Here is a 24,059-nt window from a genome sequence, read left to right as displayed (position 1 = left end):
GCCCACGAACTTTGTAAGTTGTATCAAAGCAGTACAAACGTTAACTTCTATTGAAAAATTTAACGAAAACTGGTCATGTGCACAACAAGTGACCACATTTTCGTTTGTTCATCACATTTTCATGTGACCAATTTCGTTAATTTTCTGATAAAAATTAGCGTTTGTACTTGTTTGGTACAACTTGGAAAGTTTGTGCACCAAATTGACACTTTATAGTTAGTGGATTAAATTGAGACTCATTGTAAAATTTGTGGACCATTTTTGTATTTAACCCATTAAAATTATAAAACCAAAGTATAACTTGGCCCAAAGGCCCCAAACTACCAAGACCAAAAATAAAATTTGGCCTTACAAATTATAATAATTGTACAGCTCACGCTAACAAGAGGGAACTAATCAGAAATATGACAGAATCTTGCATGGACATAAGTATTGGTACGAAAATGAAAGAACTTTAGTATAATTCAGACAATGTCTGTCTAAAAGGGGCCTTCGAATCACAATGAGTAAGCTCTGGTTAGCTAATTTCTTAGGAATAAGAATGAATTGCTAAGCCATCGTGAACAGGGAAATTCCAAAGATGGATTGATATGCCCACACCATAATATAAAGATTGCTTTGATCGGTTCTATTTACAGCTTTTCATTACTGTTCATATATGCTTTAGAGCACAAATTGATAAAGTGAGTTGGGAGAGAGTCCAATATATCCCATAGACTCTTCCTTTGGAAGTGATCTTGTTTTGCTGGGCTAGTATATATCCACAAGCTTTGCATCCATGCTTCTCATTTGCCAAGCACAAATTAGACATGTCATACCTACTCACATGAGATATACTGAAAGTTGTCTGAAGGCATAATATACATATATATATATATATATATATATATATGTTCATCGATGATTATGCAGCTGGCCGGGTGTTGAAAAATCAACAGGGACTTATCAATTACGTCCCTAATTTTTTATTTTTTTTGGCCAATATGTCCCTAATTTCTCAATGTCTTGAAAGTATTAATATATATATAGACTCCTCGGAATTGACACACTAAATGACTCGTGTAGGCCCTAATAGGGTATATCTCAACATAAATAAATTGAGATATGTCTCAATAGAAGGAGTCTGATATACACATATATATATATATCATTATGGTTGGAATTAGAAGTGGGCAGATTAGGGGTACCCCCTCTTGCACTTGCACAATTAACAAATTCACTTTAAAACTGTGAAAGATAGATTCATATTCATATTTGTTCTTCGGGCACTTCAGATTTTTTATTTATTTATTATTTTCTCTGGTTCTCGTGGTTCCGAAATGAGAGCGCAAATGTGAGGAGCTCAAGAATTTTTTCCTTCTCCCCCTTAGGGGCCAATATCAAGACGATCAAAAGGTATATGGCTTCAATGGCTGCACCAATACTATTGATGGTTGATACAAAAATGTTGCCTGAGGACACAAAAGGCAGGCCATACCTGTTTCATTTTTCCAAATGCAAACCCCATGCAGTTATTACACAAAAGTACTATGTGGGAATTAATGTACAAAACTAGTTAACATATATTTATAACACAGAAAGCATGCATCATATATATATATATTCAATTAATTGGAAAAAGATTAAGAAAATGAATTAAAAGATTTAACTATTGATTCTAAATTTCTAATTAACCAAGAATATTAAACATTGTCATGCACCACAAAATGTAATTAATTAAAGAAGGAAAGAAATACGTACCAAGCTGAAAGGAGGCAGTTGAGCAAAGTCATATGGTAAGGAATGCCTAAGAACTGCTCTGTGAATTTGTTCTTTGTGATCTTCTTGAAAGTAATCCTGCATATCAAACCAAAATATATCATTTACAGAATTATTTCGCTTAATGTTAATTAAAAGCCAAAATTGCATGTTTAGCTCTTGCTATTTGATCCTTTTTTTTTTTTTTTAATGTTTGTTCTTTTAGATGGATTTAAGTTGATATCCCTGTCATTCAACATGAGAAAAAGATAGAATATAGTAAGTTAATAATCGATCTCAAAAACTCTAAATCTACAAATTTTTTTTTTTTTTTTAATTGGTATTGAATGGTAGGATATCAACTAAACTGATACAAATATTTTAGGATTACACATATCTGAGAGTAGTGCTTACGTTGGGGTCAAGAAGAGGAACAACAGAGCAGTGGCATTTCCTGCAAAATTAAGGTAAAGAGGAAACTAAAAATCAGAATTGGGCCAAGAAATTAACAAAGCTACACTGATACATACATACCTCAAAAATTCAAAAGGAACAAAACCAGAAAGCAAGAAGGAATTAATATATTAACTTGAAAACTCACCAAAGACTACTTGGAAAAAGGACTTGAGAATATTCATTCTTGTTGTTAAATGTTGGGCCACACTGAAGCAAATGAAGCAAAGTCTATTTAATTAAGTCATTCCAAGTCCATGCTAGCAAGTAAGAGGCATTTATAGGCTTACAACAACCAACCATCCAGATTTCGAGGAAATGGGAAATGAGCCTCCCTTGAGAGAGAGATTAATTCCCATGCAAAACCAGCAACCTGATCATCACTCCCACAGTCCCACGCAACTAAAAGAAGCACTTTACAACATTAAAAGTGAAGAAATTTAGACATCAATTCAAAAACTAATTGGCAATGGGAGGAGTAGCCCAAATCCTTATAATGCACTAGCAAGGCCCTCATACTTTCAATGTGAGATTTCTCTCAACACGCCCCCCCCCGCACGTATGGCGTCATTTAAGCCTAACACGTGGACAATTTAATTGAATGACGTGGGAGCATGTGTGGTCGTTAGGCGCATCATGTGAATAACATGCTCTGATACCGTGAAGAAATTTAGGCATCCATCCCAAAACTAATTGGCAATGGGAGGAGTAGCCTAAACCCTTATAAGCCACTAGTAAGACCCTCATATTTTCAATGTGAGATTTCTCTCAACAAAAAGTACTTATATTTTAGTAAGGAAGCACTTTCATGTTGGGCATCCAAACAACAAACAACTTCTCTATAAAAGTGCTACTAATGGAAGCGAGACTAAGCAAGAGTACTTCCTACAAAAACACTCCCAAATAAGCCCAGCTATTATATATATGTATGTACAAAGTATTTCTCTCATTAGCATTATTTGTAACAAAAAATATGTACAATAAACACTTTTCCTTTTTGATTAGTTGACTAATTCATAAGAGATAATAAATGAGATTATGTCCGGTTTAATTGAGATTTATTGTGTGTAACTTATGTTTCCAAAATGTCCTTACCAATGATTTACGGGCATTGATTTTTTTTTTTTGTGTGTAGGACATCTGTTTTTTTGGGTTTTTTATTTTTTATTTGTACGTATAACCTTAAAATTTGAGAGTTAAAACTCCAAATCTAACCGATGAATGGGAGCTCAAAAATTGAAGGTTAAAACTTAAAATTTAATCTATGACTGACTTTCGATCAATGATTCTATACTCTAATGCATTAAACCCTTTCTAGAATATATGTAATTAAAAAGTGAAAAAAAAAATTCACCGCCCGTTCTTTAATTTAAAGAGCAAACACACGTCTTGCATGATTAAATAAAAAAAAATATTACAAGTATTATGCTTAAAAATCATTTTACGTCTATTTTTTTATTTTATAAAATGAGTTTGTTGAGTGTGGATAATCTATGTCGATTAGTACATTATCATGTGGAAAATGTGAACATATGTAAACATGAACAAAATATGAGTTATTAGCTTAACAGATTTTTGTAATTCAATGAGTCGCATTTCTTATGTTTATAAAATAATCTCTCCGAACTTAATCTAATTAGCCATATTGGAAGAGTAAATTATTGAATATTGGGAAGTATTTTTGGCAAGAGATAAATGGACCAATGATGACCCCATCAAATGCATCCCCTTGTTTTGGCTAACATTCCAAATATTGTAGCTGGTAGTGTTTGGATAGGCAAATGAAGCAGATAATCGATCTATTCATGCAGGTTGTGTGGGGGGTCCCTCGCCTAGAATCCCCTTCTGCCTTCTATATATTCCAAACTCTAAAATAAAAGGTTGTGAAGGGCCCATGAAATCCTTTGTCATCAATGCTCTTTAATCAATTGCACTTTGATGATGTGACTTTCTCTTTCTCGAAATTGACCAGAATTATCTATTTCTTGCTGGATGGTAACAAGGTCAGGCAGTGAGGCAGCACAGAAATCGACCTTATCACTTGCAAAGCTAGGCAACTCATATTTAATTGTTCCAATTCATGAGGTATTGTATTTTTGGTCTTTATATACAGAGTTTTAAAAATCTTAAGAATCGAAATCCCAATCAAATTAATGTTAATTTAATATGAATGTTATAATTAATAATATATTATACTAGAGTTAATTACACTTATACCCCCTGAGGTTTATCGTCTTTTCATAAGGTTTCAATAATTACATATACACTCATGAGGTTTCAAAACTGTTGCACATACACCCTTGTTTGTATATCTTCATTGTCAAGTACTCGATCATCCAGATTTGGTATGTCATAATCATCAATTGTATCTTTATCTTCTAATACATCAAAAAAATCCCTCGGATGCGTTCGGACCACTACATGCCAATCTTTTTCAATCGAATCTGCAACATAAAATACTTGCATTGCTTGTGAAGCTAGTATGAAAGGGTCATCCCTAAATCCCAATCGATTGAAGTTCACCAAGGTAAAACCATATTGATCTGTCTTCATACCCCTAGGACTTCCACTATCAACCCAATCACACTTAAACAACATCACACAACGACCCATATCTTCTGCCTCGGTGGGACCACAATATCTAACCAGAAACATATCTGTGACAACACCATAGCAATTAACTTGTCCAATACCACCTGGAATATTTGCAGGTACAAATACACCACAATTCTGATTCTTATGCTTATCATCCACTGATTTTATTTGAAATCTAAAACCATTAATAGCGTGGCTTTTGTATTTCGTCACAAGTGTGCGAGGAGGATTAGCAAGTCAATGCAAGTCATCGGATATCAACGGATCATTAGCATAAAATCTTGCATTAATCTGAGAAAAAGATGATGTAGAAACATTAGATAAAAATTAATATTACAGACATGATGTAGAAACTTAGTAATTGAATTCTTACATGTTTCTTGAACTATTCAGGAAGTTTCTTCTTGCTTATCTCCATGATTTGTCTCCTAGTAAACCTTTCCCTTCGATGTTTATCTCTCAAAAAGTCCTTATGTTGCCTTCTAAAAGGGATTACTTTATCACAATTATCAAGAATGTATCTGTGGTATCGATTCCTATCATTTAGATCAAGCTCCACATTTTCACCTGAACCTAAATATTGACCTGTGGAGTCAAAAATTGATAACCCACCACATATTCCACGTCCAATACCATCTGCATTTCGACCCTTACGATTACGACGAGTATCAACATCTCTAAGGTACATGGAACAAAAAGATAAACCCTCATCAACCAAATACCCTTCAGCAATAGAACCTTCAGGACGACTCTTATTTCGCACATACCGCTTCAGTGTTTGCAAATACCTTCAATATTTAACATGACAAAAAAAAAAATTAGAGAATCAAAACTAAAATGAATGCAAATTAAGCATAAGGAAAGACCATTACCGTTCAATGGGATACATCCATCTATATTGAACTGGTCCTGCAATGGCAGCTTCATTTGCCAAGTGAATTGGGAGATGCACCATGACATCAAAAAATGAAGGAGAGAAAATCTTCTCCATTTGACATATGGTTAATGCAATTCTAGAGTTCAGTTGATTGAATGATGCCTCAGTTTCCTTCTTGTTACACAACTGTCTAAAGATTGCACTCAACTCTAGTAAAACCATTGTGACAGATTTGGATAACACACCACGTATTGCAAGCGGAAGTAATTGTTGCATTAAAACATGACAATCGTGACTTTTCAACCCATTTATTTTTCTCTCATTCACATTCACACATCGAGACAAATTTGCTGAATATCCATTAGGAACTCGAATAGTAGACAACACTTTGCAAAATGAGATTTTTTCTTCTTTGCTCAATGTGAATATTGCCGGGGGCAAAAATGTTTTATCTCCTTCTCTGCAAGGGTGTTGACTATGTCTTATATTCAACACTTCAAGATCTGCAAGTGCAGCCAATCCATCCTTTGTCCTCTTCGCAATATCCAACAATGTTCCAACCACATTACCACATACATTCTTCTCAATATGCATGACATTGAGATTGTGTCTGATCAAAAGATGCCTCCAATAGGGTAGTTCAAAAAATATGTTTTTCTTTCTCCACTGACCGTAATTACTTCTAGAAATTGAAGGCCTGCGTCTTCTTTGTCCAACAAGAGCATTTTGGTCATGCTTTCCAAAAGTAAACCTCAAACTAGATAGTTGTTCAAGACATTGTAATCCATTCAACTGTCTTGGTGCATGACAATCTTCTCGATGACCATTAAATGCTGCTTGTTCCCTTCAAAACCTATGCCCAATGGGTAAAAATCTTCGATGCCCCAAATAAAAAATCTTACGACTCACAGGCAAAGGTTCTGATACATTATCATCCATGCAATGCGGACATGCTTTATATCCCTTAGTACTCCATCCAGACAACATTCCATAAGCTGGAAAATCACTAATGGTCCATAACACAGCAGCCTTCATCATAAAAGTTTGGTTTGAAAACATCATACGTGGTAGAGCCAACCTTCCACAACTCATTCAACTCATCAATTAATGGTCGCAAATACACATCAATGTCATTTCCAGGACTTCTCGGTCCTGAAATCAATAAGGACAATAATTGTGGCAGATTAATCCTGGCGGTTTAATCCGCCACAATTGAGTAATCTTGGCGGTTTTATGTGTCCGCCAGTAATAGAGTAGCATTCGCGTCGGATAAGACTAATCTGCCATCACTGTCCGCCACAATAGACAGTTTTTGTAGTAGTGTGATAATCAAATGGTTAAATGATTTCTGATTTAGTTGATTTTTTACGAGGTTTATTTTTAATTGGAAACTTGAATGATTTGGATTATGAGATTACTACATGGACCTAAAAGAGTGATTAATTAGCACCGTAATATCTTACGAATTGTTTAGTTCTAAATCATTTTTGATATATATATATATATTAATGATCCTCTTCTAAATGAAAAAAGTATTTTTTTCCCTTATGGCTATTTTACCTAACCCATCCTATTATATATTGTGAAATATACGTAACCTAGCTCCTTTCATTATTAGTGAAACTCCAAACAAATTTCGTAGACATAATGTATATGGACATTGTGATTTTAGACATTAATTTGAACGGACTCTTTACATCAACACAGTAACACATACAATGAGTAATTCGATCAATTAGAAGTAGGAAAAAATGCCCATAATTATAATGGGGGACCATTTGAGGTCCAAATCATAGTATATTAATTGAGGGCTCTGGAATTGAAGATGTTGAAGGCTACATTGCCCTAAAGGGGAAGTAAGGACTCGTACATGTATAATTTTCCACTGGTTTAAAGTGCACCACAGTGTGTTGTCGGCATCCAATTAAGAGAACCAAGGTATGACCACATGTACCAAATTTCATGCATTTGTAATCTATTAAGAGATAGGATCGATCGACCGAACAAACAAACTTCATGGCCAAGACAATCCCAATTATTTTATATGTGCAATCAAATATCTGGTGGGAAATCAAAGTTATGGACGCAGCTACACATTATTAATGAGGTTTTCTGTAGCCCCTTTGTAGTGCCCTATGAGCTAAGTTAAGAGCTAGCTAGCTGCTTCAAAGTCGTTTCAAATATGCATCATACGTAGTCAAATATGATTTTTTTTTTTTCTCTGTTCTAATTTTGGGTATATATATTATATATTTTCATAAATGCTGATTGTTTGAAACTTTCAACTAGCTATGGCTAGCTGCAAAAAGCATTTAATTTTCATGATTGTAAGTTTGCTTTGAGTATAATTGGCAGGCACTTAATTGATAAGATAAGTGGACCTGATGTTCATTTGTGTATGTAAATACGTGTTGTTTGTGTGAATTAAAAAACAAAAAGTAGTATTAATTTTTGTAGAACTACAATATACCAAATTAGAAAAGTTAGATGGGTAGAAAAGTTTAATTTTCCATGTAAAGTGGTATGTCTTTTTATGTACGTAGAGATTTAAGAAACTCAAGAGTAATTAGATCATTTTAAAATGGTTAAAATTACATTTTTAGTCTTAATTTATAATTTGGATTCAATTGCATTTTGAGTCTTTTTATTTCAAATTTAGAAATTATATCTCGGTAGTTAATAATGATTGCAATTGAATCTAATATTATATGTTATAGAGTTAATTAATGGAAATACCATGTGTTTTTTTTTTTCATAGATTTTAGACAAGTTAACATTATAAGTAATAATTCTTGGCCAAAAAAAAAAAACATTATAAGTAATAATAATGTTTACTGAAAGGCCACCTCTTCCATGAAAAAGAATGAAACAAGGATACATATAGGACACGTGCATGGTTACTTACTTACATGTTTACATATGGAACTTTTTTTTTTTTTTTTTTGAACAGGCACATGTGGAAAAAATTGAAGTATAGAAAAAAAAGAAAAAAAAAACGAACAAAAACGCCACTAAAAGCACGTACGAAGATCTGACCTAACCATTATAATTAGGATCTCAAACAGAACATATTCTGGAAGCTTTGGGAGATTATCCATTTATCCTTAGATAGAATAAACTCCGCTTTGGTCAGAAATTGCTTAAATCAAATACAATTGTTTTATATAAAATAAGTAATTGTCTATCATTACTTCATTAGGATATTTACCAAAATTGCAATGACATCTTTTCGGATAAAACTCACACCTCTATTGCTTCTGCTAATTTCAGCCCGGCATAGACGAAATTCGAAAAATGTGATTTTATAATATTATCTTCTTTTGGTTAAGTTAAGGATGATATTATCTTTGCAAAAATGTTCATGTGGTTAAGTTGAGGATGATATTATCTTTGCAATATGAGGATCTTAATTGTTTTTCCGACCCTATAAGGATCCTCTTTTATATTTTATCCTTTATTTTTTTTTTTATTTATGATAAACAACTTTTCTAATGGAAGCAAGTACTATTTGTTGGTGTTGGGTACTTGTAAGTTGTAGGTGTGTTGTTTTTTTATTTTTTTATTAATCAATTATCTTCTATAAGATTTAAACTTTGATCTAGCTCTTTCTACAAAAGAAAATTAAGATGCTATTCACTTAGGGGTGTGATTTGGATTGGAAAATCCGAATCCGACCGATTCCTATCCGAAAATTTTCAATTTTATTCCGAATCCGAAATTGCCGAATTCGAAAATGCCGAAATCCGAAAATTCCGAAAAAAATTGAATTGGAATTAGAATGTTTATGTCAATTCCGATTCCGATCCGAATTCCGAACAAAAAAATTCCAAAATGTTCCGAAGGCATTCCGATCCAATATTTCCAAAATTATGCCAATTTATTCCATATTATATATTTTATCATTTATTTAGTATGATACATATAACATATATTTTAAAAAAGATGACTAATACTATTAATATAAACATATGTACATTATAAATATATGTGTATCATAATAATATAAATGGTAAGTTGGTAACACAAACACCCACATTTTTCCGTACATGTAATTACTATTTTTTTTTTTATTAGGGAGGGGAATTGAAGATATGGAGCAATTCTACAGTTATTCCAACTGGAATATCCCACCAATTGTAATTACTAATTACTAAATATTTAAGCTTATTATTTTCAAAATTTCAAACATGATATATATATATATATATATGTGAGTAACATGTATCTACTAATGACATTTATTCTAACAATGTTGGATGAGCTCCAAAGATTAATCCCCCACCTCTAAGATATGTGCTATTAAGTCTATTATACATTCATAGTGACATTTATTTCTCTTATATATTATGTATGTTATAATATATAATATATACCATTAAACATACACAATATATATCATACATAATCTAGCAATGAAAAACTTGCTAAATTGCATCTTTCTTTCTTTCTTTTTTTTTTCCTTCTTTTCTAGATTTTTTTTATGGTAATGGTATGAGATGGTATGGTTCTAAATGTTATTTAAATTAATATTTTGAATTTTCTTTTTAAATTGGACATATATTTTAATTACATTTTAATATAAATATTGAAATGCATCATAATCTATTGTCTTTTAATTTTTGTTTGTTTGTTAATTTCATCATTATTCTAAAAAAAATCCAAACATGTTCTAAAAAATATTATGAAAATGTGAAAATTCCGATTTTTTATTCGAAAATTTCAAATGTTTATCCGAAAGTTCCGAAAATGTTATATTCCGAAAAATTCCGAAAATTCCGAATCGGAATGAGATGTTGAAATTCCGATTTTTTGGAATGGAAATTGGAACATAAATTTCATTCCAAAATTTTTTTGATTGGAATTGGAACACCCTATTTCCGATCCGATCCGGCCGAAACACACCCCTATTAATTCACTAGACCAAATGGTCATTAATTGACAATTGTGTGATCTTCTTTGATTATATATGCAAATAAGTTAAAAAATGTAAGATATATAACAAGATATGTTTCAACTTGTTCCATTATTTGTTTTTGAGTCTGTTTTAGTTCATGTCATGTGTAATGGATGTTCTAGTTGTGATTAGCATGCATATAACATGTTTATCGTAAATCACGGAATTCAATTTCTTATCAAAACTTTTCTGCTTCTAAGCCCTCAACAAAAAAAAAAATTAATCCAACGTATACGAGATAATACTCTCTATAATGACCATTTCGAAAATTCACAAATTCTTCTTTTGTGCTTGGCTAATTTCACAAATTTGCAACAAAGATGTTGAGGGCTATTCACTAAGATCACATGCTGAGGGGATCTTGCAACAAAAATTAATGTGATACTCCTAACATTATTACTCATTAGGCAAATACATTACTCATTAATGTGATACGTACTCCTAACACTCACAAAAATTAATTTGATCGATACTCCTAACAGTACTTCTAGAACGGTTTATATCATATATATTTTATTACCTAATGAATAATGTTAGGAGTATCACATTAATTTTTGGTACCACTACCACATGTGTACCATATTTTTAGTAGAAGCAAGATCTACAATGCAAGTGAGTTTTACCTCTACAAGTAAGTGATACATATATATATATATATATATATATATATGCCACAAAAAATTGGTACAAATATTATATCATTGGCCTAATTGATGTCTCAAATGGAATTATTACAAGAAAATGACTCTTACATAGTGCCCATACAGAGCTCCCTAAAATCCCACATCGGTGGTACAAATGAAGGAATTTAATTGCTTTTTTATTAGACTTGTGTGTATTTTTTTTTTTTTTTTTTGTATTAGTGTATTAGTATTCCACAAGTAATATATAATGAAAACTATGTGTACATTTGTCATATTAATTTATTTAACTATCTTTAATTCAGATATGACTGATTAACAATTACATGAATATATTACACGTATGTTTCTGTGTAATATATGACATTTACAAAATTAAAAGGGCTTCTGGTTGTCTAAATTTTGGGAAGATGGACATTTTTGTGCAATGGTGCCTCTTTTCTAGACTCTCAATAACCCTGAACTTTAACCCCCAAATTAGTTTAATCTTAGCCATGCAAGTTAATGAAAATTAAGATATGTACGTACGGCTAACTTATCAAAATTTCATAACGTAAATCCTCCTAGATTTGGTCAAAAGTTCATAGATATATTCTCTTCAAAACGACTTGGCATATTTGGACTCTACGTACATCCCAGAAAGATCACAACCCCAAAACATCATAGCAGTACTGCTATGGAACTTTGAATTTTGACAACAAAAAAGGTATAAGAACCTTGCGACAAGATTGCCAACTTTTACCAGCAAAAACCTTTGCCTCTTGGTTCGATTTCATCATCACCGAAAGTGGTTTGTAGGTTGGCAAAAGTGTCAAGTAATTATATATATACCTTCAGAAACCCAACAGCCTCAAAAGTGTTATAACCACCCTTACCAAAACAAGTATATTAATTTGTTACTGTTCAAGATTTTGGATATTCCCATTATTAGAGCTTGCCACATTCCAGTTGTTAACCTCTTGCACAGAGCATATATATGCATATGACAACGACCATAACAAAAGGAAAGAAAGATTAATATCATGTACATGTCGTGCGGAAGTAGGTGGATGTATCCGAATTGAATCTGCACAGTCAGGAACCCATACACATCACATATGTTGATATTCTTTTTTTTTTTTTTTTTTTAGCCAATATGTTGATATTTTTAATTAGTCATCAGTGACACCAAACATGTATAAAATTTTACTAAAAGGTCACAACATTAAGATGTGTAGAATTACCTGATTGTTGGATAGTCTAGTTGGAAGAGCCGTGAAATTACCCACAATACACCCAAATTCGATTCCCTTCCCCCAACTCAAAAAAATAAAAAAAATAGATGTGTGCTATAATTCCTTGTATACCCATTGATTGTTACCTCACTTTCCTAATGTGGGATTGTGTTAATATTTTAACCAAGTCACTTTTCTCGTTAATTAACATGTATAACAATATTTAAGCACAATAAATAAGATTTGACTAATTTCTTTCAAATAATCATTTTATACACATCAAATAGTTCATTTTATAAATCATTGTTGAAGTGGACAAAACAAAATGGTAAATATCATATTAAGTTACATATAAATTAATTGATATATTGCATGGTTTTTGCATGATACAAACAACAAATTCAGGCATGCACTTTGGTCCATGATGAGACTAACATTTGAACCTTTTAATCCATTTCACATTACCAACAGATTACGTAACTGAATTTGGTTATATCGATAGCTTGATCATGACTGAGATTATGTATGCAAGTAACCACACTTGCATATCACGTCATGCATGTATATGTACTAGTAATCATCTCTCTCTCTCTCTCTTGGTCATTTTTTATTTTTGTGTGAAATGTGATATGTATAATTCAATGATTGTTTTGAATGCCTCTTAAGAATATCCATTTCTACAGAATTAAAGTCTCAAGTGAGTATTTGACCAAAAAAAACAAAAAGTCTCCGGTGAGTATTGGCCAAAAAATAAGGTCTCGAGTGAGTAGAACGTGGATAGTGGATACATACAATGTTCAGGCCAACGCACTTAACCCAAATTACCAGTAACCCATTCCAGCTCACAAGGCCCAATAACCCATCTTAAAGACTGAAACTCTATTTTCTTATCTGAATACACACCATGTGAAGCACACAGTCCTCTTCCCCACAATTTAATTTCTTTGCCAATTTGGGTAATTTTTCTCTATGTTAGGATATATTAATTATATATTGGTGATATGATTCCTATGAATCTTTCAGTTTTGATTTGAGTTTTTAGATTAATTAGTTTGTTTTTGTTTTGCAGCTATAATTGTTTCTTTTTTCTAATTAATTAGCTTGTGTTTACCCAGAAATCAACAAGCATTACATAGGCAAATGATCAGGTTTTATCTTACTCTGCCAGGAAGCCACAAAAGGCTGACTGTGTATGACGTGTAATGAGTGGAAAATAGCCTTAATCATTCTAAACTTAATCAAATGGCTGTAAAACTAAATGGTAAACTGGTTTAGTGTATGTTCCTTTTTGCCTAGAACAAATTTAGAACTTATAATTTATCTTAAAACAAAAATGAAGAATTAGACTGCAAAGTAACGATTGCAAATATAAATGAAAACAAAAATGAAGAACAACTAGATTAATGAAAAATAATAACAACTTATATTAATTCAAAGATGTGTATTTTGATATGCTACATAAGCTAGCTTGTAAGAAATCGTTTTCTGGGCTTTCTTTCATTGTTCACTTGTTTTTCGGCCAAGATTAGCCTGAAGCAACACTTTGGTCCATTTTCGTATGAGTGCAGGGCATGCCACCATCAAGTCAAGTTTTGGCTCGATCGGAATGAAATAGTGATTGGGTTGAGTAACTGTACCTAAACTGATTATTTTTCAATACAATTGATCGGCCAAGTTAGGAACCGCTCTCGGCTTAGGTTCTTTTCTACCTTGGGGGCAAGGTTTTGTAACAAACAATCAAAGAGGATGAATGAAATTGAGAATGTAAATAAAGCTTTTAAATAAATTGCAAGGAAAGTAAAGGGCATCAAATCAAAGAAAATTGAAGAACAATAACATAAATAAAAGGAACTTGAAAGTAAAGTGCGGAAAATATAAAAGCAATTGTATTAAAATTGAAAAGCAAGAACCAAAAAAAAAAAAAACTAGAGAAAGTAAATGGATAAGAAAACTAAATCGACACTAAGGCCTTGCAAAGGCTTTAGTACATAGAGCAAAAAAAAAGCAAGAACAAAGACTATGGAAGACTAAATTAGGTAGACATGATGTCTGAGTGTTTGATGTTGAATGTGTGTGTGTTGAATGATCAATAAGCAAGATCAGAAAACCAAAATCATGATCAAAAACCAGAAAAAGCTTGAAAAAACAACATTTTTTGGGTTTTTTTTTTTATTCAGATTCAAAGACTGGACATAATATTCCCTAGAAACCCTTCGAGTGGCTTGCTGCAACCATGCCATGTATTACATATTATTACCCTAGGAAGACCTGAACAATATACCCATTATACATACAGTGCGTATATACACACATATACATATATGGAGCTTTCATATCCATATCCCTCAAAATCAAAGTGTTCACCTAAAAATCTTATCATGAGTAGTGTTTTGAAACCCCACAAACATATATTAACATGTACGGGGATCCATATACCCACATTCTCTGATGTGCATGCTCACCATCATATGGAAGAAGAAAGGTTTGGACCACAATATTAATTAGCCTGTAAAAAATTTCTCGTACATATACAATTTTAACCAATTGATTAAGAAAAAGGCTTCCAACTTAATAAGAGATACGCATATATGAAGAAGAAGAACAATAAATTAAGAAGAAACATAAGGTGCAAATTAGATGATCGAATGATCAATAAATTAAGAAAAGAAAGTAGGCAGCCCTTGACCTTTTGGCTGTAGACAAGTCTACAATTCAACCTAAACATCCAACCAGCTACAAATCACACTAAAAACAGATGCATCGACAAAATTCAAAGGAAATCTAAGCCATAAAACTGATGCACCTACAAACTAAATCACAAATAACAATTCACATAAAATTAATGCAGATACACCAAATGACTTAACAAATTGCAGAAATTAATCACAAATAATTTCATATATATCCCCATAACTAATACAAAAAAAAAAATAAAATAAAATAAAAAACAAAGTTACATGCAATAAAAAATCTGACTAAACCTTAAAAATTATATAAAAAATTAAGAACAAAATAACCTACCTAGTTCCAAAACACTTCCAACAACAAAGAATTAAGTCTCTCAAATTTGAAGCCAAAATCAAAACAAATCTAGGCTATTTACAACAAGAAGCTAACATATAGAAGCTGATCGCCAATACAAATAAGAAAGCCATCCAATTTCCATATTAGTCACCATCACTTGTAAGAGAGAGAGTGAGAGAGAGAGAGAGAGAGAGAGAGAGAGAGAGAGAGAGAGAGAGAGAGAGAGAGAGAGAGAGAGAGAGAGAGGGGATTATACATTGAAGAATAAATAATATGAATCAGAAATAACTAATTTGTGTGATAACATTTGAGCTTAAATGTTCTCAGTTGCAAAGTGTTCCAGTGTCATTTATCTGCTGGTGCAGAAAGAGAGAATTGTGAAATCTATAAAGGGCCCTAGACAAGTATTTAGCACTTAATATTGTCTCAAGCGATGAACCATGTTATATGTCCCGTTGATAAAAGATCACACTGCCTCTCAGATACATTATCTTAAAGAAAATGAGCCCAGCATGTCACTAACTTAATAGGAAAAGAATTCCATTCCAAAACCCCATTCTTTCACTAGTTACTACACAAAGACACAAAAAGCTAACCTTTAGATGTTTCGACCCTTCTTCTGCTTTCTCTTGCTTCCACTCACGAAGTAGATCTCTTTCATAGTGGGCTTTTTTATTTAATCTTCAAATTCAATTGTACCTGAGAATTGCTCAGGACATCATGTAACAAGTCCCACTCATTTCTTTCATTTCTTTTTCTTCCCAAAGATCATCATAGAGGTGATCATTGTGCAAAAGACCATTGTCATATATATTCATAGTCCATCACAAGCTGCCACCAACTGTTCATTTAAACTATTTAAAACTCTATAAATTTCTTTTCTTTGCTCATGCCTTGTGTCATTGGCTAGAAACTCATAGATCTTGTTCCCCATTTGGATTGAACTACAACCAGGAACCTTTTCTATTCCCTGCTGTCTCATGACTACTCGATAGGTCAAAACATCTTTCCATTGTCCAATAAGTGCACTCAAATTTGAGATTAGAGTTAAATAGCTGGGATTTGCAGGCTCCTGCTCCATAATCCGTCTAGTTACAGACTCTAGCAGATCTCTATTTCCGTGAATCTTACAGGAACCGAGTAGACTGGCCCAAATGACAGCATTTGGCTCCAAATGCATGTTTTCCACAAACCTGACTGCTTCTTCCAACTTACCGGCTCGACCTAGAAGATCAACCATGCAACCATAATGCTCTATTCGGGGTTTTATGTCAAACTCTTGTTCCATCTGAGTAAATACTCTTTTACCCTCTTCCACAAACCCTCCATGAGTGCAAGCTAACAGAACAGAAATGAAAATGACATCATCTGGTTTAGTTCCTTCTAAACACATTGTATCAAACAGAGCTAAGGCTTCTCTACACAACCCATTAACAGCTAGGCCTGAAATCATTGTTGTCCATGTTATTATACATCTTATTGCCATCTTATGAAAAATCCCTTTAGCATTTTCTACATCTCCGCACTTCGCAAACATGTCTATTAGAGCATTTCCCAGAGGAAGAGACAGGTCAAACTTGTTTCTCCTAATATAAGACTCAATCCATTTTCCATGTTCAAGAGACCCCAAGTGAGTACATGCAGATAGTACGCTGATCAAAGTACTCTGATCAGGCCTGCTCTTGCCGTCTATTAACATCTGGCGGAACACATAAAGAGCTTGATCAAACATGTGGTTATGAACATAACCTGCAATCATAGCATTCCATGATACAACATTTTTAACTGGAATCTGATTGAATATGTTCCTCGCGGAATCAAGATCTCCAATTGTGCAGTATCCTGATACCATGGCAGTCCATGAAATTACTGTTTTCTCGGGCATCTGTTCGAATAGACACTGAGCAGACTTGACATTGCCCAACCGTATATATGCAGTTATTAATGAATTCCACGAAACTTCATTTCTTTCTGGCATCCTCTCAAAAACCGCATGAGCTAATTCCATATTTCCAGCCTTGGAAAGACCACAAACAACAGAGTTCCATGTCACAATGCTCCTCTCTGGCATTGAATCAAACAACTTCATCGCAGGTTCTTTCTCACCACAATCCAAGTAAGCAGCAATCATAGAATTCCATGAAACCACATCTCTCTCAGGCATTTCATCAAACACCCGGCAAGCCGAATTTAAATCCCTTCTGCATTTAGCATAGAAATCCAAAAGGGTATTCTGAACAAAGACACTAGAACCGAAACCCAGTTTGACAATGTCACAGTGAACCATTTTCCCATCTTCAAGGACCTCAAAAGATTCAAAACACCGAAGAAGAAAAGTAAAAGTGAAACTATTCGGCTCAATCCTAAACCCCTTCATTTGATTGTAGACGCGCAATGCATCTATACGAGTCTTTCCTATAAAGCATTTTATCAATGTGTTGTAAGCAATAACATTGGGAGAAGAAGAATTTTGAAAAATGGAATAAGCGTAATGAAGAAAGCCCAGTTCTGAGGTGAGAGTGAGGAGCTTGGGAAGCAAAAGACGGCTATGTTGGAGTCCATGGATGAAAATCTGAAGGTGGGTCTGTTTCAGTTGTTTGAGAGACCTGCAGTCTTGCAAGATTTTCAGCAGTATATGATCCATTGCGAATGTTCTTCATTCGAAAGGCAGTCGTTAAGGAGGAAATCGTCAAATCAAGGAAGGAAAATATTTGATAAATACCTTTGGTACCAAGTTTCCTTTTGTGTTTTGGGTTTTAGTCTCTTTTTTATCCGTACATTTTAAAGTGAGCCTTTTTTTAGGTACATGGAGGTTTAAGCCCTTGAGAAGGAAGTGAAAGTAGGGGTGGGTCGGAATACCGCTATAACCGAACCGCACCCGAAAATCGACGCGACTGATCTGCCCAGCAACCGCTCCGACGAGAGCCGACGCATTGGTTGCGGTTTTCCAACTGATCCGACAGGGGGCAGAGGCGGAGGCGGCTTCTAAACCCCCACACCGTCAGTAAACCGCACCGACCGACCCTTCTTCATCTTCTTCTTCTCTCTTGGTTTCTGGCAGCAACCACTTCTTCTTCTTCTTCTTCTCTTCTCCTGGTTTCTCTTTTTCTCCTCTCCTAGTTTCTGGCGCGCAGCAACTTCTTCTTCTTCTTCAACCTGCAACCTCGCCGCCGCGATGGACGACCTTTCTTCTTCGACTGCTGCAACTTCGCCGCTGTGATGGACGACCTCAGATGCCGTCGCCGCGATGGACAACCTCAGATGCCGCCGCAGCTTCTTCTTCTTCTTCAACCTGAAAATCCTGCAACCATCGCACAGCCACACCCAAACAGATGCCCTAAGCTGGTCGGTTTGGATCCATTTCGAACCGATCCGATCGTCACTTGCGGTTTCACCGACAGAGTCAGTGGCGGCAGCGGTTGGCATTTTGCCCATTTCGATCCTAGTCGGTCGGTCGACGGTATGTGGCTGGCGGTTCGGTTACCGACACCGACCCACCCCTAAGTGAAAGAATCGAATTGGAAGTACAACTATACAAATCTACCGTAAAATGTGTCAATAGAATGTGTGATGTTTCATTTTTGTATTGAGTTAATTATAAATACACTCATTGAGTCTTTGTTGATAATTTTTTTAAGACTCATGGCATGCAGGGCTAGCCCTGAGATTTTTGAGGCGTGGGGCCAACAAAATGACTATAGTTAATTAGAAGTAGGTCCAAAAAATAGACTTTCTAAAAATTTTGACTCATATTATCTCTTAAACCCTAAACCCTAAGATAATTAATATGAATTAATTTTAAAAATTATGAAAGATAATATCCGTTAGGACATTTTTAATTTTTAATAAAATATTCAAGATTATCTAGTTTTTATGTTTTATAATTTAAAATAATAAAAGATAATATCCATTTAAATTATACAAATATAAAAAAATGCATTAACCTACAAAATCGAAAATAATCAAACAAGAAAAAAAAGTATATATAGGTACATTTCAATTGTACCAATACCTAGGTTTATATATATATATATATAGGTACATTTCAATTGTACCAAAACCTGGATTGGTATATATAAATATATGCATATTCGATTAGGTGTGCACCTGATCCGAACGTTCGGTTTCCGCCGCCGATTGCCATGTTGCTTCCTTCCCCGAGTTTTGAGAGTAAATCCTCATCTTTTCACCTCATTCCCTCCTAGACTATAGAATGAGCTTGGTGGAAGTGTTATGTTTTCGCCGAAAATTCCGGAGCTAAACCATAACATAAACGCTGACAAAACATCGATTGATTAGTACAATTGAAATGTACCCATAAATTTTTTTTTTCCTTGTTTGATTATATTCTATTTTGTGGGCTAATTCATTTTTTTAGATTTATATAATTTAAATCCCATAATTAATTTTAGGATAATATGATAATATTAGGATATTATAATAATATTATAATATTAAGATATTATAATATTATAATATTACGATAATATAAAATTATGATAATATTAAGATTTATATCAATAATTTTAGGATAATATTAGACATTTTTTAAATTAAAAACATCTGGATAATAATTTTTGACCTCAGTCAAAAATAAAAAAAGCATTAAGTTATTAGTCTAAGATATGAGAAAAAATTGGAACGGCCTATAAAGCAAATGAGTCCCACAAGAAAGGTTTTCATTTTTCAAGTCTATTTTCTTCAATGATTAGGAAACACTACAAATATAAAGAACTTCAGATAGAAAATTATTTGAATAAACTACTCATTAAAATATTTGGATCTCACCAAAAGAAAAATCTTCATAATTTTATTTTAGATGTATACAAATAAAGTAAAAGACACCTTTAAACTAACACTTAACTTATTTGGGCCTCAAGTCACTTTTACTGGTTAAATATCAGTAAGAACATATAATTGGGCCTCCTTCAGCGGACCCGAAGACAATTGGGCCTCATCCAAGGCTCAAAAATTAGTAAGAAACCAACGCAGAAAAAGAGAATCGTCATCGAGTGAGTAATAGAGATTAGAGATCCAGTTTTGTTTAGTTCTTTTTGGAAGGTCTTATATGCTTTGCATGACACCACTTTGTGCATGAGCTTGGTTACCAATCCCAAAGCTCTATTGGATAAACATATGACAAAGAAGAACAAAAAGAACAAATTGAACAATGCAGAAAAGCTGGAACCATTGGTAATGTGCATTTGTAGCATAGTTGTTGTAACTTGTAAGTCAAAATGGTTCTGTGTCCAATAAAATCTCTTTGCCATTTTCTATTTCTATGTTTAGTACAAGGTTCAAAATATCGGTCGTGCAGATACTATCAAGACTCCAAAAATAAAGAAATATTGACAAAAAATATCGTTATCGTTATTGATATTGGTTGCCGTCCACAAAAACAACAGACATTGGCTTCAAAATACATAATTTTTAATGAAACTTCAGAAAATGTTAAATCAATCATCATTGTATGAACTTGTCACTTATGTGTATTATATCTCCTATATATTATATACTTATCATATAAACCCTAATTTATGAGACTTATATGTTTAGTTTAGATATAAAAAACACTCCTAAAAAAACTAGTAAATTTAGAGCACAAACTCCTAATATTATTTTAAACCCAATATTTGTGGTAAAAGTTTGAACCCAAACCCAATACTTGTTTTGCCCGTATAAATCAGAATACCTAGCTAACACCCATATAAATCAGTATAATGAAATCCTAAGCCCAAAGCCATATAAATCAGCCCAAACCAAACCTAGTATAATTTGTTTAGCCCGTTCAAACAAACAGAGCAGATAAACAGTCTTCTTGAGCACAGATCGACCAGACGCGAGGGAGAGAGAGAGATAGTGCGATAGAGAGAGACAGAGACAGACAAAGAGGAGGAGACAGAGGGTTTGATAAATCACAAAGTAGACAGCTGCTGATTGATGTTCCTGCTCAAACAAAGTGTGGGTGCCGAAACTCTCATAAAGCTATTGGTATTCAATCATTTTTTTTTGGGGTTGAATGGTAGATGGGATTCCTTTTATATTGGGTTATGATATTCTAATGTTAATTATTTGATTAAGGTTCTTAATTAGTACATGGGTATGGAAATTGAGGGTTAATTTGGCTTAATTTCTCATTCTTCCCTCTCTTTTTTATTTTTTATTTTTTTTTGTCCTCTGAATTTCGGTGAATGTCGGCATAATATCGGGATAAATATCGGGGATACAGGTGAAGATTTTGCTTCACCCCCCCTATCGGTGTCGCCGACTCCAAAAAGCGACATTTCGGGTTGTCGGCCGATATTTTGAACACTAACTTGAAACCAACCAAAACATAGATAATTTTGCAGTTGCAATGTGCTCACAAGAAATTCCACACTACCCACCTCAAAATAACCAAAACCAAAGCACTCTCAAGTCCAAAATACCTCAAACAAAGCTATGAATTCTGCACAAGAAAAGAAAACCCAAGCCCCAAATTGGTCTTACCTTATAAGGAATTACCTCTCACAAGGATCACCTAGACAAGCAATTCTAGTCTACCTCCAAATCCGCCATCAAGGAATCTTCATTGTGGGTGTACTTCCTTTGATTCTCAAGGCTTGTGCTTCTCTCTCCTGTATAAATAATGGGAAAGCGTTGCACGCCGAGTCTATTAAGTCTGGTATGAATTCTGATGTATTGGTTGGCACCTCATTAGTTGACTTGTATGCAAAATGCGGGGACGTTTTGGAGTCCCGGAAGGTGTTTGATTATATGCCCGAGAGAAATGCGGTGACTTGGAATGCAATGATTGGCGGGTACTTGAGAAATGGGGATACAACATCTGCTTTGGTTTTGTTTGAGAAGATGTCCATGCGGACAACTGTGACTTGGGTTGAGATGATTGACGGGTTTGCGAGGACTGGAGACACTGTTAGTGCTAGGCGGTTCTTTGATCGGGTTCCACCTGAGTTGAAGAATGTGGTTACGTGGACTGTGATGGTTGATGGGTACTGTAGCAATGGGCAGATGGAAGCGGCAAGGGAGGTTTTCGAGGCAATGCCACAGCGCAATTTTTTTGTATGGTCATCGATGATTTCCGGGTATTGCAAGAAAGGTGATGTTAAGGAGGCAAAGGTCATCTTTGATAGAATCCCAGTCCGAAACTTGGTGAATTGGAATTCACTGATATCTGGTTATGCGCAAAATGGGTTTTGTGAGGAAGCTCTGAAAGCATTTGGGAACATGCAAGCTGAAGGATTTGAGCCAGATGAAGTTACTGTTGTGAGTGTTTTATCTGCCTGTGCTCAGTCTGGGCTTTTGGACGTTGGTAAGGATATACACAATATGTTAGGTCATAAAAGGATAAAGCTTACTCAGATTGTTCTGAATGCACTTGTAGACATGTATGCAAAATGTGGCGATCTGATCAATGCAAGGTTGATCTTTGAGGGGATGACAAAGAGGAACAGTGTATGTTGGAATGCTATGATTTCAGGCCTGGCCATTCATGGACAATGCAAGGAGGCTCTTGATTTGTTTGGCAGAATGGAATATTCAAATGAAAGGCCTGATGACATAACCTTTCTTTCTGTTCTGTCGGCTTGTGCACATGGAGGTTTAGTGGATGAAGGTATAGAAATTTTTTCCAAGATAGAGAAATATGGCTTGGCAGCAGGGGTTAAGCACTATGGGTGCTTGGTTGACCTTTTGGGACGGGCAGGAAGATTAATAGAGGCTTATGCTTTAGTGAAGAGAATGCCAATCAAACCCAATGACATGGTCTGGGGGGCTCTGCTTGGAGCTTGTCGGATTTATATGGACATGGAGATGACAGAACAGGTAGTAAGGGATATTAGCACGCTAAATTCAAACATTGGGTCCGGTGATAATTCGCATTATGTTCTTCTGTCAAATATTTATGCTGCTTCTGATAGATGGGAGAAAGCTGAAAGGACAAGGATTGTCATGGTAAAAGAAGGCTTTCAAAAGACACCCGGTCGCAGTTCATTTATGCACAGTAGCACATAGCATGGGTATCAAAACCATTGCTCTGTTGTGGAGCAAAACCATTAACCAATAACCAAAATCAATTCAAATTTGTGAGCATGACTCAAAAGGTAAAAACTGTGCAGTGCATGCTATAGCAGTAACACACTGCAAAACACTAGTCTGGCATAAGGCAAAGGCTCTTGCATGATGGTAGCTCCCGTCCCAGTTACTTCATGTCAAAGTACAGTTCGATTGGGTTTCATTTTGTTGTAAGAAAGATGCTTCTTTCCAATAAGATTAAAGATGCTTCGATTGGGTTATCATACCTAGCATACTCATAAACCAGATAACACTCTAGGTTACACCCATCGATGGTTTAGGTTTCATTCTACTCCATACACACATTCCAATTTCCATTTATATCAACAGATAAATTGATAAAGCATTGTCACTGATTTAATTCCAACTAAATCAATTAACATTTATCACAAGCTTTATATCAAGCATAGCAGTCCAAGCTATTTACAATCAACTTTATATTAAACGGTCCAACCATATAGTTTAGAGGCGTCAAACGGGCCGGGCCGGCC

The 24,059-nt window shown here is 34.3% G+C and overlaps 3 protein-coding genes and 1 pseudogene across 3 annotated transcripts; 1 reads left to right on the top strand and 3 right to left on the bottom strand.

The window, feature by feature from the left end:
- Positions 1-1,290: 1,290 nt before the first annotated feature.
- Positions 1,291-2,375, bottom strand: LOC147277875 (bidirectional sugar transporter SWEET1-like). The gene is made up of 4 exons (XM_086255749.1): positions 2,339-2,375; positions 2,152-2,191; positions 1,741-1,836; positions 1,291-1,477 (listed from the first exon to the last, which is right to left on the bottom strand). Exons 1-4 carry the CDS (start codon positions 2,373-2,375, stop codon positions 1,291-1,293), a joined length of 360 nt encoding a protein of 119 aa, XP_086111875.1.
- Positions 2,376-4,467: 2,092 nt separating this feature from the next.
- LOC147277874 (uncharacterized) lies at positions 4,468-8,760 on the bottom strand (annotated as a pseudogene).
- A 7,549-nt stretch (positions 8,761-16,309) lies between these two features.
- Positions 16,310-18,139, bottom strand: LOC147277873 (pentatricopeptide repeat-containing protein At5g08510-like). The gene has a single exon (XM_086255429.1). It carries the CDS (start codon positions 18,137-18,139, stop codon positions 16,310-16,312), a length of 1,830 nt encoding a protein of 609 aa, XP_086111555.1.
- A 3,192-nt stretch (positions 18,140-21,331) lies between these two features.
- Positions 21,332-23,810, top strand: LOC147277872 (Pentatricopeptide repeat (PPR-like) superfamily protein). Its single transcript, XM_086254822.1, has one exon. The coding sequence runs from the start codon at positions 21,937-21,939 to the stop codon at positions 23,506-23,508; it is 1,572 nt and encodes a 523-aa protein (XP_086110948.1). The 5' UTR covers positions 21,332-21,936; the 3' UTR covers positions 23,509-23,810.
- The last annotated feature ends 249 nt before the right edge of the window (positions 23,811-24,059 follow it).

This window comes from Dryas octopetala, chromosome 8 (assembly GCF_963921425.1).
Source record: "Dryas octopetala chromosome 8, drDryOcto1.1, whole genome shotgun sequence".
NCBI lineage: Eukaryota > Viridiplantae > Streptophyta > Magnoliopsida > Rosales > Rosaceae > Dryas > Dryas octopetala.
This window is presented reverse-complemented; position numbering and strand designations above follow the sequence as displayed.